Source organism: Lathamus discolor, chromosome 12, assembly GCF_037157495.1.
Source record: "Lathamus discolor isolate bLatDis1 chromosome 12, bLatDis1.hap1, whole genome shotgun sequence".
In the NCBI taxonomy this organism is placed as follows: Eukaryota; Metazoa; Chordata; class Aves; order Psittaciformes; family Psittacidae; genus Lathamus; species Lathamus discolor.
In genome coordinates this window covers 5,629,451-5,645,099 of record NC_088895.1, presented here as the reverse complement: position 1 = coordinate 5,645,099, position 15,649 = coordinate 5,629,451, and the positions used below count along the sequence as shown (strand labels likewise).

Here is a 15,649-nt window from a genome sequence, read left to right as displayed (position 1 = left end):
CGAAGTGATCACTTGTATTTCAGGAAAGATGCATGGTTACACTCTGTTGTACTGCTGTTCACCGCTGCTCATACATCTTCATGAATCAAGTTCTGCTGGTGCCATCACTTGATTTTTTTTTTTTATTTATTTTTTTTTATGTGCTACAATCATAAAATGATTAGGGCAGAGAGACTGGCTTGAAATGTTTTGGTGTTTCTGCTGTTTTGGCTTAAAAATGGACTACTGAAATGAAGCGCTTGACAGGGTTGTGGAGACTAGCACCTATTCTGTGCATCCTCGCTTCTCCCAAATTTCTCCGTTCCTTGGCCAAACATGTTCATTACAGACTTCCGTCTATTTTTATGTGTGTATTTTACCTCTGAAGGCACCTGCCCTGGCTAGCTGATGTGCTCTGCTGTGGGAGTCATGATCCTGATGTGCTGGGCTGTGTGGCACACACAGGGCTGAGAGGATGGTGTTGGCAGCAGCTCTGCTGCCTGCACTGCTGCCTGTGCTGCTGACCTTCCCCACCCACTGCTGTATCTGGTCTGGGTGACAGCCACCAGTATGGGTATGGTGGGGCCTTAGTGGAAAAACCTGCACTCCATCAGTGGCAAGAGGTTTCTGAAACTGCTGATCTTAAACATCAGTCCTAATGCCCAAACCCACCTTGAGCACAAGTAAGAGGGGCAGTTAGAATTTCCCAGATGATTGCATCGTGTTCCTCTTTGTGCTAAGCCACAATAGTCATCATGTCAAAGCAAAACAATTCAGATGAAACTCTGAAGCTGCACAAGATTTATGTAGTTCATTGACACGTGGGGACATGGGCCCTGGTTTGGGATAGCTCAGGGGTTGTTACTGGCAGTGTTTGCAGAAAATGGAGATTTTAATTCTGCAGTATTTCTTTCAGTGTCACTTTTCCCCCCTGCTTTTGCAGTAGAATTGCATAGCAGTTTGTGTTCCTTGGTTTGAAATAATAGCGCATCTGACATAGCATGGTTTCCATTGGGAACGATTATTCAGCTGGTTTGAGTGGTGATTTAATAGAAATGTTTTCTACTCTTCCATGTGTCCACATTCTTCAGAGAGGAGTGTCTGTAACACAGGAAGTAATGACATTACGGCATGTAACTGGCATTTTTTTAATGCCCATAATATTGGGATGGAGTCATCCTTTTATCTGAGCCAGTTGTATGTAATTGTACATAAAACAGTAATAACGTGTATGAAATTGTAGAGACAAAAGTATGCTGGTTTTCCCATGTGCATGTTGACTTGTGCTTTCCTGGTGGATGCTGCCTCTGAAACCAGAGGGCTGCAGAACAGCTTTCTTCACAAGGGTGTGTGCGTGACTTCCATTACAATCAAGCAGTAAAGAAATTAAGGGTTTATCTGAAGTATTGAATTTTGAATTGAATTTTGACATAACTACAGGGGGATGCAGCAGTAGAAAAGTGGAGCTGGGCGGCGAATAGCCTTTCATGTGTTTAAAATATTTACCACTGTCTCCAGTGTAAATTCTGTGCTTGGAGCTGCAATGATAGAACTTTCTAAGAAGCCTTCCGCTGCGTGCTGACATTGCACAAAAGTTGTGAAAGAAGCTGCAGTGATTTACTGAAGACTTGCTGCTTTCTGTGAGCTTCAAATGTGAATAGTTTTAATTTCAGCTGGAGGTTTTGTGTGTGCTTGGTGTGGGTCCCCCCCACTCCACTTTAGAGGTAGAATCTAAATTTTCCTCTTCTGCTACATTGGGCAAGTGAAGCTTAACTTTTTATTCCCTTAATAGGGGGAATAACAGGTTTTATTCCCCCTTTTCCTCTTTGGGCTAAAGAAAATAACTTCAGTTATTGTTCAGGGAGAGGGAATTATTGTGACCTAAGGTGATAGACTATTTTATGATTATTATTTTCCCTGTTAGCTCTTTGGACTGAGTAAAACTCTTAAGTGGGTGAGCACACTCTTGTCTTGCTGTGGCTGTCAGTAGTCTGGCAAGTCTGTGTGAGTTCTTAGCCATTTTGTGACCTGGATGTTTGCTCTGAGTAGGTGGTTGCTAAGAGGATGTGCCTGCTTTTATTTTTCTAGAAGAGCAGGTCTGTGCTTTGCAGAGAAACCAGTACTGGAGCTGCAATTTAGTCTAACATCAAATTAGAAGCCTATTATCAATATCCTATACCAATTACTAGGTGTACAGGTACAGCTTCTATTGAGAGTGCATGATGACTGGTTTTATTATGACTGGTCATGTTGTCTGAACGCTTAAATGTGACCTCTGTCTTGATTTAGCTTAAATGTGTGTTTCAAGAAGGTAATAACTGCAATTACAGTTGACGAGAGAATACATGCTAGTGTGGTCATTTCTCCCTGCAGACAGTTACTTACTTGATCCTTTCACAATCACCGTGCCAGCCTCCTGCCCCAACCCCCCCCCCCCAAATAAGGTGGTCATTCTTTAGACATGGGTTACCTGGGATTATTGTAGCTCGCTGAGAGGAAAACGTGCAAAATTGCTCAAAAATGTTGGTTTTGGAATTTTCGCAACCACCATCCAGAAGAAAGATGGGCAGTGATGGTCTGGTGCAAAAGTGAACCTATGGATGCTAATTGGGACCTGCAGACCTGCCGTTGTTCGCTTGTATAGCCAGATTATGGGTTTTTTTCATGCAAAATGTTTTGAGGGACACAAAATGAAGCTGTATTATTAGGTGCTGGCATTTGATAGATGGAATTGATATGAAAAACCTGTGTAGAAAATTGTACTTTTTATAATGCTAATTAGGTCTGACAGTATAATGATGGCAAGTAGGCAGTACTCTTACAGAAGCAGGAACTAAATGTTTGCAGATATTGACAGTTTCTTGTGAAGGATATGTTTGCATGGAGAAGCACTACAGAAGAGCTTAAACTAGAAAGTGGAAGCATATTCATGGCTATAGAAATTGTTTTACAAACAGGTCTGTGAAATGGCTCTGAATCAGGCTGGATGTTTGCACAAGTCTAGTGGGTCCTGCTGTACATAGTAATTGGAATGGAAGTAAGGGTCTGAATTTATTGTGTGATCTAGCACTTAACTACCATAGCATATCTCTGTTGAACTTTGCTTCTGAGAAAGGTGAATAAGCAGTCCTCAGTGCCCCACAAGAAGTAAATGGGTAACTCTGTGGTGATAGCTGCTCCCATGGTGTCCTTATCAGGAAGTTTTTACCAAGGATATTTAAGAGAATTATTTCCCCAGCACTGGGAGCTGGCCCTCCTGACTATTAAAATGACACGGTTTAACACATGGAAGTGTTCTGAAACAGCTTTTAACAGGCTGAGTTATCCAGAGGTTTTGTCCATTAACATTCAGTGATACGTTACATGATGGATGATTAATACACGTAAAACTTGCAAGAATAAATAACACTTCAAACAAAGCACAACTTCATTCTTCTTTCCTAGAGCTCCGCTGCACGCCAGGGCAGTTTGCGTGTCGAAGTGGTACCATCCAGTGCATCCCTTCAAATTGGCAGTGTGATGGATGGCCCACCTGCGAGGACGAGAGTGATGAAGTTGACTGTCCAGGTAAGTAAGCCTGAGAATACTGCTTATCCCAGTGTCAGCTTGTTTTGCAGCAGTACACTGACTCTTTAAGGTCATTTGCTTATTTTTATTTGATAGTGGTGATAGATTGATGGAACTGTACCCGTTATTAACAAACTGAATTGTCTTCTTTTTCTTCTTTTTGCTTCCATTCTTACAGTCTGAGTAGGTATCCTGGAGATGAGAGTTTGTAGTCTAAAAAGAGACTTCCATGACAAGTTAAAAATCATGATTAAGCGAAAATGCTACATAGGCCTGTGGTTAAATTCAGAATTACTGTTTTGGTTGAATGTGTATATTACTCAAACTGGGTGACACTGTTGGACTTAGGCAGAGAGCTTGTTTTATTGCTGCCTATTCTGATTATGCTTCTTGTGCTTAAGTGGAGAACTTTGTTCTGCCAAACAAGCTGGTGTATTAACTCTTCATCAGCTTTTGTGATCATATGCTTTCAGAAGCCTGTCACCAGTAGTGGCTCTCTGCTAAAGCTACTGGATACTGAGATGCCTTAAAAAAGGCAAACAGAAGTTTTTGATTGTGAACATATGTAATCACAATTTTGAACCTTTTTATTTGTTCTTCACAAACAGGCCAGTGCATCTCTTCTATTGTGTGTCTTAAAACTTTTCTCTACAGTGTTACTAAATTACATTCAAAAACTGTTGTAAGAAGCTCTTTGCCACTAAACTACTTAATTTGCTTGGGAGAGAATCATATCAACTTTTCAGCTGTCATCACAGCATGCAGTCTGTCATCATTCTGAGTTTTGAGCTACTTTATAGAGGTGCTACACAATAGTAACATCAGTATTTTACAGCAGCCAGCTCCTCTAAATATACGTGTTTTCTAGTGGAATTAGAGAAGTAAATCTAACACACAAACTTTGAAGCTGTGCTATAGTTAGCCATCTCCCCAGTGTGTGCTATGCACAAATAATTGAAAGAATGTGTTCAATGCTCTCTTCTAAAAAGCTTTTGCCTAGTTTGTGTGAGTGTATGTATTCACAGCATGGGGGAAAAAGCTGTTGGTAGTTTCTTCTGACATTGAAAAATAAGCTGTGCCATTGATATCTTGTTTAAGGATATTCTTTACATTATGGATGTCCTAAAGAAAAATGCCTTTATAGTTGTGCTTTTATTTTCTCTCCTTTTTAACTTTGGCAAAATGTGAAAAAATATGGACCTAGTAAAATTCTGGAGGTTAATGGAAGACAGTGGCTAGAGGAAAGCAAAGTCATGTTTGGATTTACTCAAATAGCACTGAAGGCTTCGCTTGTGGGAATATGGGAACAATACAAAACAGTATGTTTATTTTCTCTTGTTGCCTAGTGCAGCAATTTATGTTGTTGCTGGAGGATGCAACAGGATGATGTTGTCTCAAGGACTGGAGTTACAAAGAATGTAACTGGGAAATGGCTGGGAAAGGGATTTTTATGAAAGTAACATTTCTCAGTAGATAGGCCTTGCTTTGGTCTCATTGGACTGTCTGGCCTGACACGATAAGAAGAACTTTAAGAAATGAAAGGAGATGTGTAGGAGAGATTTGATTCATTGTCATGCCTGTATGCAGGAAGAGGAGAATAACATACATAAAGAATACTAGGGGAGAAAATGATGGACAGCATAAAGAAGGAAAGTATTCTGCTTGATGAGAAGAGTAATTGGATAAGTAATTGGTGAAAAGGCTGTGCTTGGTGAAACAGCCAGAAAGCTGGGTGTGGTGTTTATGAAAGAACTGGGTATTTGCACAGTAATGCGAGGAGTGTAGCCAGCAAACCAGAGGAACAAGAACTACTGGTGTAGGATGTAAAAATTCTATTATACCTGTAACAAAAAAATTGGTGGGACAGCTTTGTCACCCAAAATGGGTGTTGAAGGACATCTGTTACTCCGAACTGTCAAGAATACGGACAAGTTGGCGTGTTGGTGTGCGGGTGAATGGCAGGCTGGAGTATGAAGGGGAATAGCATGAAGTAAAAAGTCTGAGGCTAGAATAAGTTTGGAAGAGCATGGTTTTCTTATGTTGGGGAAGGCAATACGTATGTGACTAGTCATAGAAGAGAGTAAGTCCTGGTAAGTTGATTGGGGAGCTAATGGTACTAATAATAGTAGTACATAATCATACTCAGGAGTGATAACTTTCTTCTTTGGCCACTGAATTAACAAGAAATGATGCAGCTTTAAATTTAGAAAACACCTTTGGATTTAGATGAGCAATTGTGAGATGATTCAGCTAAATTTAAATACTTCTTAATTAAGGTTCTTAATTTCAATAAAGGCAGATTGAACACTAAAAGAACAAGTTAATGAAGCCACCTGGACTTGTGAAACATGGAGAATTAAAGTATCTTTAAATTAAAAGGTATGAAATCTCTGTGAAGCATGAAAAGAAAGCTTGCAAGAAAGGGTTCTGAATCTGGTTGGGAAGCTTGTCACTTTTCACCCTTTGAGCTACTAATGGCACGCTCCATGAGGAGCTCTGAAAGATCGATGGCAGCGAATTAGGGTTTTGTGGTGGTGATGAAGGTGCGTTTCAATGGCTGCTTGTCATGTTGGTGTTTTCAAAGGTTTGATACAAAAACATTTTAAGTTTTGTCACTGTTGGTTTAGTTCACCTTTTCTAGGTCTGATTCATTCATATTAGTAACAAAGCTCCTATTAAAATCAGAGGATCATAAATTAATAAAGTATTTTGGTAATCACATGTTGCCTGAAGTACAAGGAAGCAGCCCAAACCCTAAGACCTTCTTTGTTAGAATAATTTCTTATGGCATTTTTTCAGAACACAAATAGCTACAACATTAATTCATTGACCATCTGAATAAGTGTATGAAATGCCTGTTTTTGCTAGGCTGTGTATTTCTCTGAACGTAGTCATAATAGCTGTTTTCATTCTTACTGTCTCTTTTCAGAATTATAATCTTCCTTTAGAGCATGGAATTCCTTTCAGCCCCAGACTTGCAATGTGTGAAGTGCTGTTCCCCCTGCCCTTCCCACTAGGCAAGCGAATATTAGTGGAATCTACAGCAGTGATTACCCTCAATTCATCTCTGGTAGACTAAAACTCTTGGCTGCCTGCTCTTGTGAGCATACTAAAAATGCTGGGAGGGTTTATGTAGCAAGTGCGTGCAACTCTCTTCTAGTTAAGCAGTGGAGACTTAGGAAATTTATGTACTCTTCCATATCAACAGTAATTGATCCTAAAAATAGTTTATCCCAAAGTGGTGTATTCTGTGAAATGGTAGAAACAGGCATTAATATCTTTAATATGGACTTTTACAAATGGGAATTTCTTATTTCTACTCACTTTCTCTTATGTTTCTATACAAGTACTCAAAAGAGTAACATAACTTTTTCACTGCATTAAAAAAGTTCTGCCCTTAAACCCTGAAGAAGGAAAGGCTCTGCAGTTTGCCTTTTACTGCTCATGGGATTTCTAGCCTTGCTTCTACCAGGGTATCAGATCAGCTTCTTCAAGTATCCTGTCATCTTTGCAGGCCTGTTGGGCAAAACTCATTTACAGCAGTACAAGTGCAGCAGGGTTTAGTACATCTCTGGCTGTTTACCTGTTTTAATCTTATGCTACAGACTTGATGTTTGTTTTCTGTTATGTATGAACAAAAAATGGATGTATTAAACTCCAGTGTCTGTCATAATTCCTATGCATACCAGTTATTCAGCTTGCAATATATTGGTGACCAGTCTGTTTTGTCTTTTTGTTTATGTTTTAAATTGAATTCTTCCCAAGCATAAGTGATGAGATTGTGGTATCAGCTGTGCTTGGGCTTCTTCCAACATCTGAATTTGAAACCCTTCAGCTTGTCCTGTAGTGCACACCCTTGCCTAATGCCACATTCTTCTTGTATAAGTTATTTCTCAGTACTGTTTTCTAGACCTTCTTCGTCAGAAACAGGAACACTGGGAAGTTTCAGGTTTTCCCTGCCTGAAGCCACAATCAGCACTGGAGAGCTGGCCACCCTGGTGGCCATGGTCCTGGGCCAGCAGCTGCAAGCAGTGGCTGGTTGGTGGTATGAGCTGCCCTGCAGTTCCATGGGAAACAGTACAACTTTACATGTTTTTATGTTGAGATTGGGAGCCTAGTTTCATACGGAAACAGTCTTACTGGGGAGCCAGCAGTAAATGCTTATCTTGAGTAATATCCTCTTGTATGCTGTTCTTAAGGACTTCCCCAGATACCCTATCAGGAAATGTGCAGACTTGGAGGTCACTTACCCTAGCACATACACACTACATCATCTTTGAGGCTGCAAAATCTCCTTTGTGGAGTCCACTGAAGGCAGGTACTATAAAGCAGAAGCGCAGCACACTGTTTTGCAGTCATTGTAAACAACTTTGTGTTTTGTTTCACCAAGGTTATTATGTTTGGTCAAAGTGACTTGTCATTTGTGCACTTCTTAGTACATCTCTTTTTTAAAAGCTAGATAATGATAAAAACTTGATAATTTGCACACCTTTTTCAGAACCCTTTCTGAACTCCTATATGAGTCATCCTTTTTACCCTACTTTAAATTATTATGAGCACTTTACTGTTGTTCTATTACTTTGAATAGTGCTCAGCGCAGCAGGATGCTGTTCTTGGTTGGCGTCTATTTCCTAGCGTAGAACAATTGATAATGCAAAGCATGGAGATGCTTAATTTCAGAAGAATCACTCCTCTCTGGAGACTTGTGAACTGTGTTTCCAAATCTTTAGGCACAGAACTGGATTTTATCCTGAAGTTATCTCGCCTCTCAAATGATCAGATGGAAATAAAAGCTGTGCAAGCTGTAGTAGGTAATATGTTGGACAAAGTATTGGATGCTGAGGGGACAGGGCAGCTTCTTATGGAAATTTTGGGAATCTGTGTGTTTAAACAGGTGCAACTCAAATCTGGGAACAAATAAGATATGACAAGACCTGACTGCTTCGCAGTTTAATTTGGACATAATTCGACACAGTGCGTCCATCCTTTTGAAGGGTTTGTCTTGAGTGACTTGTCATCTGTGACACAGTAGCTCTGGAAGCTAGTTCAACTCCCCCAAATCCTTTGAGTGCTGACCCTTCAAGGACCTCTCTCTATTGCAGTCAGTGTCTTCTGCCTGCCTGCCCTTTTCTTGGTGCAAAGCAGACCTTGGTGTGTGTGGCAGATTGCAGTTTCTCTTCCAGCTCCGCCGAACAGTTTTCCATTTGGCGTCCTCTTTGTTCCCCCATGCAGTGCTGCTCGGCACGTGTATGTTCTAGCCTGTTCCCATCTCAGCTGGTGCCAGCTCTCGCTTTTGTGTGGTCTCAGCTCTTTGGCTCACGTTTCATTTGCACTACTTGGCTTTTTTTTTCCTTCCTTTTACTTGGTCTGAATGATGGAGGTGCTGAGGGGGACAAAAAAGGCGCTTTCTGCTCTGCTTGTGTGCTTGGCTTTCCTTAATGAGATACCATGTGCAAAGAAAGCGTTGCCGAGATCCTGGGGATAAATGCAGCAGGGTAATCTCCATGGGTGTACATGGCAGAGTATGCACAACTTAACTGAATTCCTTCCACCCTCTATGAGTAATGGCCAAGCTCATATTTCTTTCAGACTTAACTGCATTTTTCCCCTTCCATTTTTTCCATGTTCCCAACAGGAACAGCAAAACTTGTACCATGGCACAAAGCTTTTTCTGTGAGCCTGTGGGCTGAGTTTTGCAGGCTGCAGTGACAGTGCTTGTGCAACTACAGGGTGGTTAGAAATGTAAGCAAGCATTTTTCCCCTTCCAATCTCTTAATTTTTGTTCTGAATAATTGTTGAACTGTTTTCATTCAGATCTGAAAAAGTTTATCAGTATGAAATGCAGGAGGAGCCATCCAGCATGGCATATTTCCATTCTGAATTAGTAGCTTAAACTTTTAAACAAGTGAAAATATTCACAGAATCAGCAGTGTTGGGCAACTTTCTGGATGTATAGCACTATACTTAGACTGTAGTCATGCTAGAGTGAATTAGGTAGCAACTGTACATTGACAGAAGCTCTGTGAATACGAAGCATGACTTGGTCCATGTAGAAACAAATTGGAGGATGCTTGTGTCCATTGTGCTGTAGTATTTGAGGGGAGAAAAAAGAAATTTGCACCGCATGAATTTTTCCTTTAACACATTTTTCCCTTTTCCCCACCAGCTGACAATCAAATTTCTTTTCTGGTATAATTGTATGAAGTCAAAGGAAACAGGACTCTGTCTTGGCTAGTAAAAATATTGCTGTTGCTGTTGGTCATAGTATCTAGAAGAATAAAGGGCTTGGAAAATAGCTGGTCTTCCAAAATCGGATAGCTTTCAAAATACTAAATATGCACATAAGCAATAAAAATGATGGCTCTTCTTTTCTGAAACACTCAAACATGGTTAGGTTGTGATTTTCTGCCTTAGGTTGTTATCTTAGAACTTTGTCTGTGGCAGTATTAATTTATCCTTTAAGATAAAAATACCTCTGTGAAGGAAGCATGAACAGCAGAGCACGTAGAAAACTTTTCTGCAGAGAGCTGGAAAAGTACAATAGAAAACCAGTCCAATTACGCCTTTGCCACCAGGATCTGCAGTGACTTTTCGTGGCAGTCAGGTAACTTAGAGGCTTGTTAGCATCTCTTTCTTTATTGCCCTGGAAACACTTGTCATTGTTGCTTTTCTCAGAGACTGAAAATTCAGGTCAAATAGAAGCAATTTAATATTTGAAGAGCACTAGTTTATTAAGCAGCTGACGGTGTTGGGCTTGAAAGAGAAGTGACTTGTGGTGGCTGCTTTCTGCCTCTTCAGTCCTGCCTGGTTTCAGCAGCAAGTCTGCTGACATGGGCAGATGCTGAGGAAGGAATGAGTGTCCTGCTTCCTGGGTGAGGACCGATTGAACTTGCTCTGTGTGGGATCTGTGGAGCTATTTTTCAGAGCATCTGGCATAAATTCTGTCACTTTAAGATGCTAACCCAAGTAACCCTTTCCTAACCTCGCGTGTTAAAACCTGTGAACTTCTGCTTTATTCCCCGGGGGAGGTGGATTGTTAAGTCCTCGTGGGCGTTCTGTTTAGCCATGGAGGGTCAGCCATATGGTGTTGCATCTGCTCTCACTTCTGAAAGGGAACTAATTCTTTGTGTGTTTGGTTCTTACTGGTTCTTTGGGTTTAGTTGTTACCATTTAATGCCATGGGAAAATAGAGCTTTCCATGCTGAGCTCAGTTCATCTTTGATAAAGTGTTCTGCATTAGTTAGTGTTATTTTTAAGGTCTTGCTATAATTAAAGGTTTGCCTTTTTAGTGTCAGTACTGCTCTGAAAATCACAGTGTAAATACTGCTACTGAACCGTTAGGATTAAGAACAAATTCTAAAACTAGATTAGTCTTTAAAATAATAAAAAGTAATCAGCCATCTTTGCTGTCAAATTATTTTACCATCTTGTGTCCTTTGAAATGTAGACTAGCTGAGTTTCTTGGCACTAACCTCTTGCCTGTGATAAATAGCATATTTTAATACTGAACAGTAGAATTACTACTTTATTCCTGTAAGGCCATGTGAGTGTATTGTGCACGGCCATTTCTTAATGGGCTACTGTAGACATGTAATTCCTAGGATAACGTGATAATTAAATATCCCTTGCTTATCCCATTAACCCAGGGCAAACTCGGTATGCTCAAGCCAGATGAATGCAAAGCTACTCTGCTGTTCCTAGGCTCTAGCTAGTGATTCTTTCTGCTCATCTGTGCTAACGTTTGTTCCAAGGAGTGCACTGTTTAATGGTGGGTCTTCTGGAGGTCTTTCCCCCCAGGTAATACAGCGAGCAGTCTGCAACTCTGGATTTAAATTACCATGAAATTGCTGTGGACCTCTTGCTTTTTAAAGGTAGTCTGGAAAGAGAAAGTTTTACTGACATGGTTTTGAGCATATTTCAAATGAATGTAGTTAAACGTGTTGAAGACGACTGTGTAGCCCCTCTTTATTTGGGATCATGACTGGTTTATTTGGTTTAGCTAGGCTAAATAGAGCTAATCAGCTTTAAAGGAAAATAAGCTGATCTCTTTATATAGAAATGGATGTCTGCAATAGCTCTTTGTGCTGGTTAACTGTATTACTTTAATAACATCTAGAAATATTAGATAATGTACTAGCAGATATTTCTAATGCTTACATTCTTGAGTTCTTCATTTTTCTCTTTATAAGGTTAATCCCTTGTTTCCAGATTAATCTTTCCCAGTTCTCATCTCCCATCTTTCTTAAAGGTTTTATCCCCACCACTGTGCCAGCTTTTCTAGGATCTTGCTGGTTCTGCTGGCTACAGCCCATCCTGCAGTGTCTCCACCTGAGCTCCTGGTAGGCATATGGAGCTCCCAGCCCTTTTTCTGGAATAACATCATGCATTGTGTTCTTCCTAAGTTATTTAACCCAGTTGTTGCACGCTCTTGTTAGAAGCCATAACGCTGAGGTGAGGGTGTGTATGTTTTGCTTCAGAAATAGCAAACTAACATTTCCTTTAGAAACTTGACAGTGAATAAAAAACCTTGTTCTTCTGGCTGAAGATAGGTTTCCTTTTGTGGTTTTAATTTTGTCATAGGACTCAGAGAATGTGTTGGAAAGTGTATTGGAAAAGTTGTCTTATATCCTTGAACACACAACTGCGAAATGAAGCAGGTAGAGTCTAGGTAGCTCTGTAAACAAGAACAGATAAAATGCACTGGGGATGATGTGTTTGCTGCAGCAATTGAGATGATGAGCGTCAAGTCCTGTGTATAACTGCGGGCTGTTGAGAATCTGCCAGAACGTTTTGCTTACTCTGCAAGACTCATGTAGTGGCTTGTTGGTTCTTTTCAATTGTAAGTATTTTGGTTACGTATCACGTGAAATGGCCAAGCAGGGATTTACCTTCTTGGTTTACCTACATTACTTACCGTATATGCCTTGAATTAAAACCGGGGAAATATTAATAAAATGAAATCTGCCTTTGCTTGCATCTTTCACCAGTACTGACTATGCCTTCTGGTCCCCAGGACTGACAGGGGACCAGCGAACTTACCATGGGAAGGAGAATGTGGACTCCAGGCACAATCGAGGGAGAGGAGGAGAGACAACCCGCTTTCACACTGTCAATGTGGCACAGCCTGTCCGATTTAGCAGTAAGTTGCAGACTGGGAAATCTGGGCCATCTTCCTGCTAATTAATTTACCAATTTAGGCCACTTTTTTTTTTTTAAGGGGAAATTAATATATTTTACTCTTGCATAGCTTTTTGATCAGATTTTCTTAACATGCACTGCTTTTTAAGGTTTTTGTGCATTTCTTTTATATAAATATGTTGTGCATATTAGATATTGGTATATTCTGTGTATATTCTGTGTATTCTATATACCATCTTAGTGGTGCTGCTGTGTTCTGTCCCTTCTTAGTGATGTGAACAGTAGATCTTACATGATCCCATATAAATGAAGGGTAAAGAAAGATATTTAGTTCAAGGGCTTCAAATCTGTTTATATATCACTATTTGATGATAAAGATCACTGTTTCTGAAGGGAATAAAGAGGCTTGCAAGCAGGAACTCTGAATGCCTGTAACAAACATAAAACAGTTTGTGTATTTGAAGTTAAGAACTTAAGAAGTGGTGTGCAAAATTAACACTGCAAATGCAGGTGCTAATATAATTTCCTGTCTGTTTTAAATTTCATCTGCCTGTCTCTGTGTTTCTCTCTATTGGTTACCCATCACCCCCAAGAATGCTTGTCAAAAGTCCCTGGGCCTGTTTCATCCAGAAATGTCTCAAGGCTTTTGTTGGATATTCCCTCAGTTGGGTTAATTGAAAGAAAGCAGAGACAGCAGCTCACACTGTCACCTTGTTGCTAAAGATCCAGTTGGCAGTGATGTTTTTCCAAAGCAAACAACAGTTGCCCCAGAACCCCCATTGTCTTTAATTATTGACTATGGGAGCAGGATTCTGTGAATACTACTGGGACTGTCTGTAAAAGTAGGTTGAAAACTTCACAGCGTGTTGGATGTATTGCTAACCACCTAATAGAAAGACACAGTCATTAAGCTGACCACCTCTGGTTTTTTCTTCCTGCTTCTTGCTGCTTGTTTTGACTTGGATTGATCGAACTGATTGGTTTTACAAAGATGTGCAGGGAAATATCTTCCACAGTAGATCATCAGTCTTAATTAAAGGCTTTAAAGGCTGTCGCAGTGCAATGAAACATTACTTGGAGTTGCATCTTTTAAAATATATTCACAACAATTTTCGTTTATCAAAAGCTGTAGTAAAGCATGTCTTCTGTGATCTGTAATACATGCATCTCCTCCTGGCGAGATGAAGTATATGCGGTATGTTGTGTGTACACACCCAGGTGATTATGCATTGCATTGTCATAAACTGATAAGGATGCATTATCTTGAAGATCCTAATTTGGGGGGAATGGTTTCCCTTCTATTCTTCATGTTTCCTAGGAAAGTGCCCAACAGGATGGCACCACTATGAGGGCACAGCCAGCTGTTACAGAGTGTATTTAAATGGAGAGAACTACTGGGACGCTGTGCAGACATGTCAGCGGGTGAATGCATCCCTTGCCACCTTCACTGCAGACCAGGAGCTAAGGTTTATCCTGGCACAGGAGTGGGACTTGGAAGAAAAAACCTTTGTAAGGAAGGACCAGCGCAGGTGAGTAAGAAGGACAAAGATCTCATATTACATGAGAATGGTTTCTGTGCAATGTGAATGCTGGTAGTTCAGTTTGCTTACAAAATCTAATGGTAAAATTGACTTGAGGTTACTACCCAGTATGAGTGTGCTGGTTGGTAGTTTGGCAGTGGCCATCTGTATTTTATGTCTAAATTAACATTCAGGGATAGGCTACAGTTCAGCAGTCTTCTTATCTTCAGGCTGTCTCAGCAATGTGCTAGTGTTCTTGAACTGCAACAGGGAAGACTGACTTTACAATGACTTATTGCTGCCCTGTCTTGTGTAGAAATAATTATTTAAAACTCAACAGAATTCTTGTTTCCTTTAAGTCCTATGAAAGACTGCAAGCTTGAGACGAGAGTGAAGTAAAAAGCCATTTTGAGTTGTAAGAATGTTGTGGCTTTAGATATTGCATACTGTTAGTTCACCACAACCAGTTCCTTTCTTTTGCCTGTGGGTTTTTTGTCAGTCTCATGGGCTGCTGTGACAGATCGCCAGGAGCGGTTCAGTAATGCTGTATCTCTGTCTCTTCAGAGTTAGATGGCTTGATCTGGAATAGTCTAACATTAGCTGTGTATGCTTATAAAATATTTGACTTCTGGGTGCTTTTGTGTGGTTTTTGGGTTTGAGATGCTGAAGTGCTGCTATAAAAACAGAATAAAGTGCTTGTGAGTAGAAATAAAAGACATGGTGAGTTACCATTTGTAAACATAGAAAACAATCAAGTATTTCCCTTTGTTCTTCAGCTGTATCTCTATATATTGCTAATGTATGGGCTGAAATGCTAAGGAAAAAATCATCAATGTTCTGAAAGTTAGCTTTGACCTATAAAGACATTGGAAGATTCTGTTTAATTTAACTTGTTAGTATGGTTTTTGGCTTTTATCTTTAGAATCTAACACAATTTCTTTTAGGTTCTGGGTTGGATATCAGTATGTGATTACCAATCGAAATCACTCTCTAGAAGGTCACTGGGAAGTAGCTTATAAAGGTAGGCCTCCCCAGTTATTACTTGGTTAAATGGCCCATGAAACTGTCTCAAATATGAATATTATTTGCAAGAACAATATAGCTTCATCCAGTGATAGTGTTGAAATAGTGAAGAGGAACTACTTTGCTCTACTGTATCAAAAGAATTTATTACTTGAGAAGCATCTTATTTTCAAGTGTAAGAAGTTTCATAGTTTTCACATTGGTATTTTTTGGAAAGAACATGTTTTTCTGTTTATTTGGGCTTTCCCCTTGATTAAGCTGAGAAAAGGAAGCTACTCTGTAGTTCCTTGCTCTTTGTCTAGATCAACTGCTGATTTCCTATTCTAGTATTTGCACGGACTAGTGCAAGTAACATATCTCGAGGTTTTAGCTTTTTTTAATTGGTATTTTTTTATGTAAAAAAAGAAAATCCCAACCAAACC

General features: G+C 40.0%; 1 protein-coding gene across 2 annotated transcripts in view; it reads left to right on the top strand.

The window, feature by feature from the left end:
* DGCR2 (DiGeorge syndrome critical region gene 2) overlaps positions 1-15,649 on the top strand; it is a 48,916-nt gene that overhangs the window by 18,798 nt on the left and 14,469 nt on the right. Inside the window, exons 2-5 of one of the 2 annotated variants that reach the window (XM_065692518.1) lie at positions 3,424-3,546; positions 12,560-12,685; positions 14,003-14,213; positions 15,149-15,225. In XM_065692518.1, coding sequence (XP_065548590.1) covers positions 3,424-3,546; positions 12,560-12,685; positions 14,003-14,213; positions 15,149-15,225 — 537 coding nt within the window. Of the gene's footprint in view, positions 1-3,423; positions 3,547-12,559; positions 12,688-13,995; positions 14,214-15,148; positions 15,226-15,649 lie in introns of both variants that reach the window. The other variant, XM_065692517.1, reaches the window with a different exon arrangement.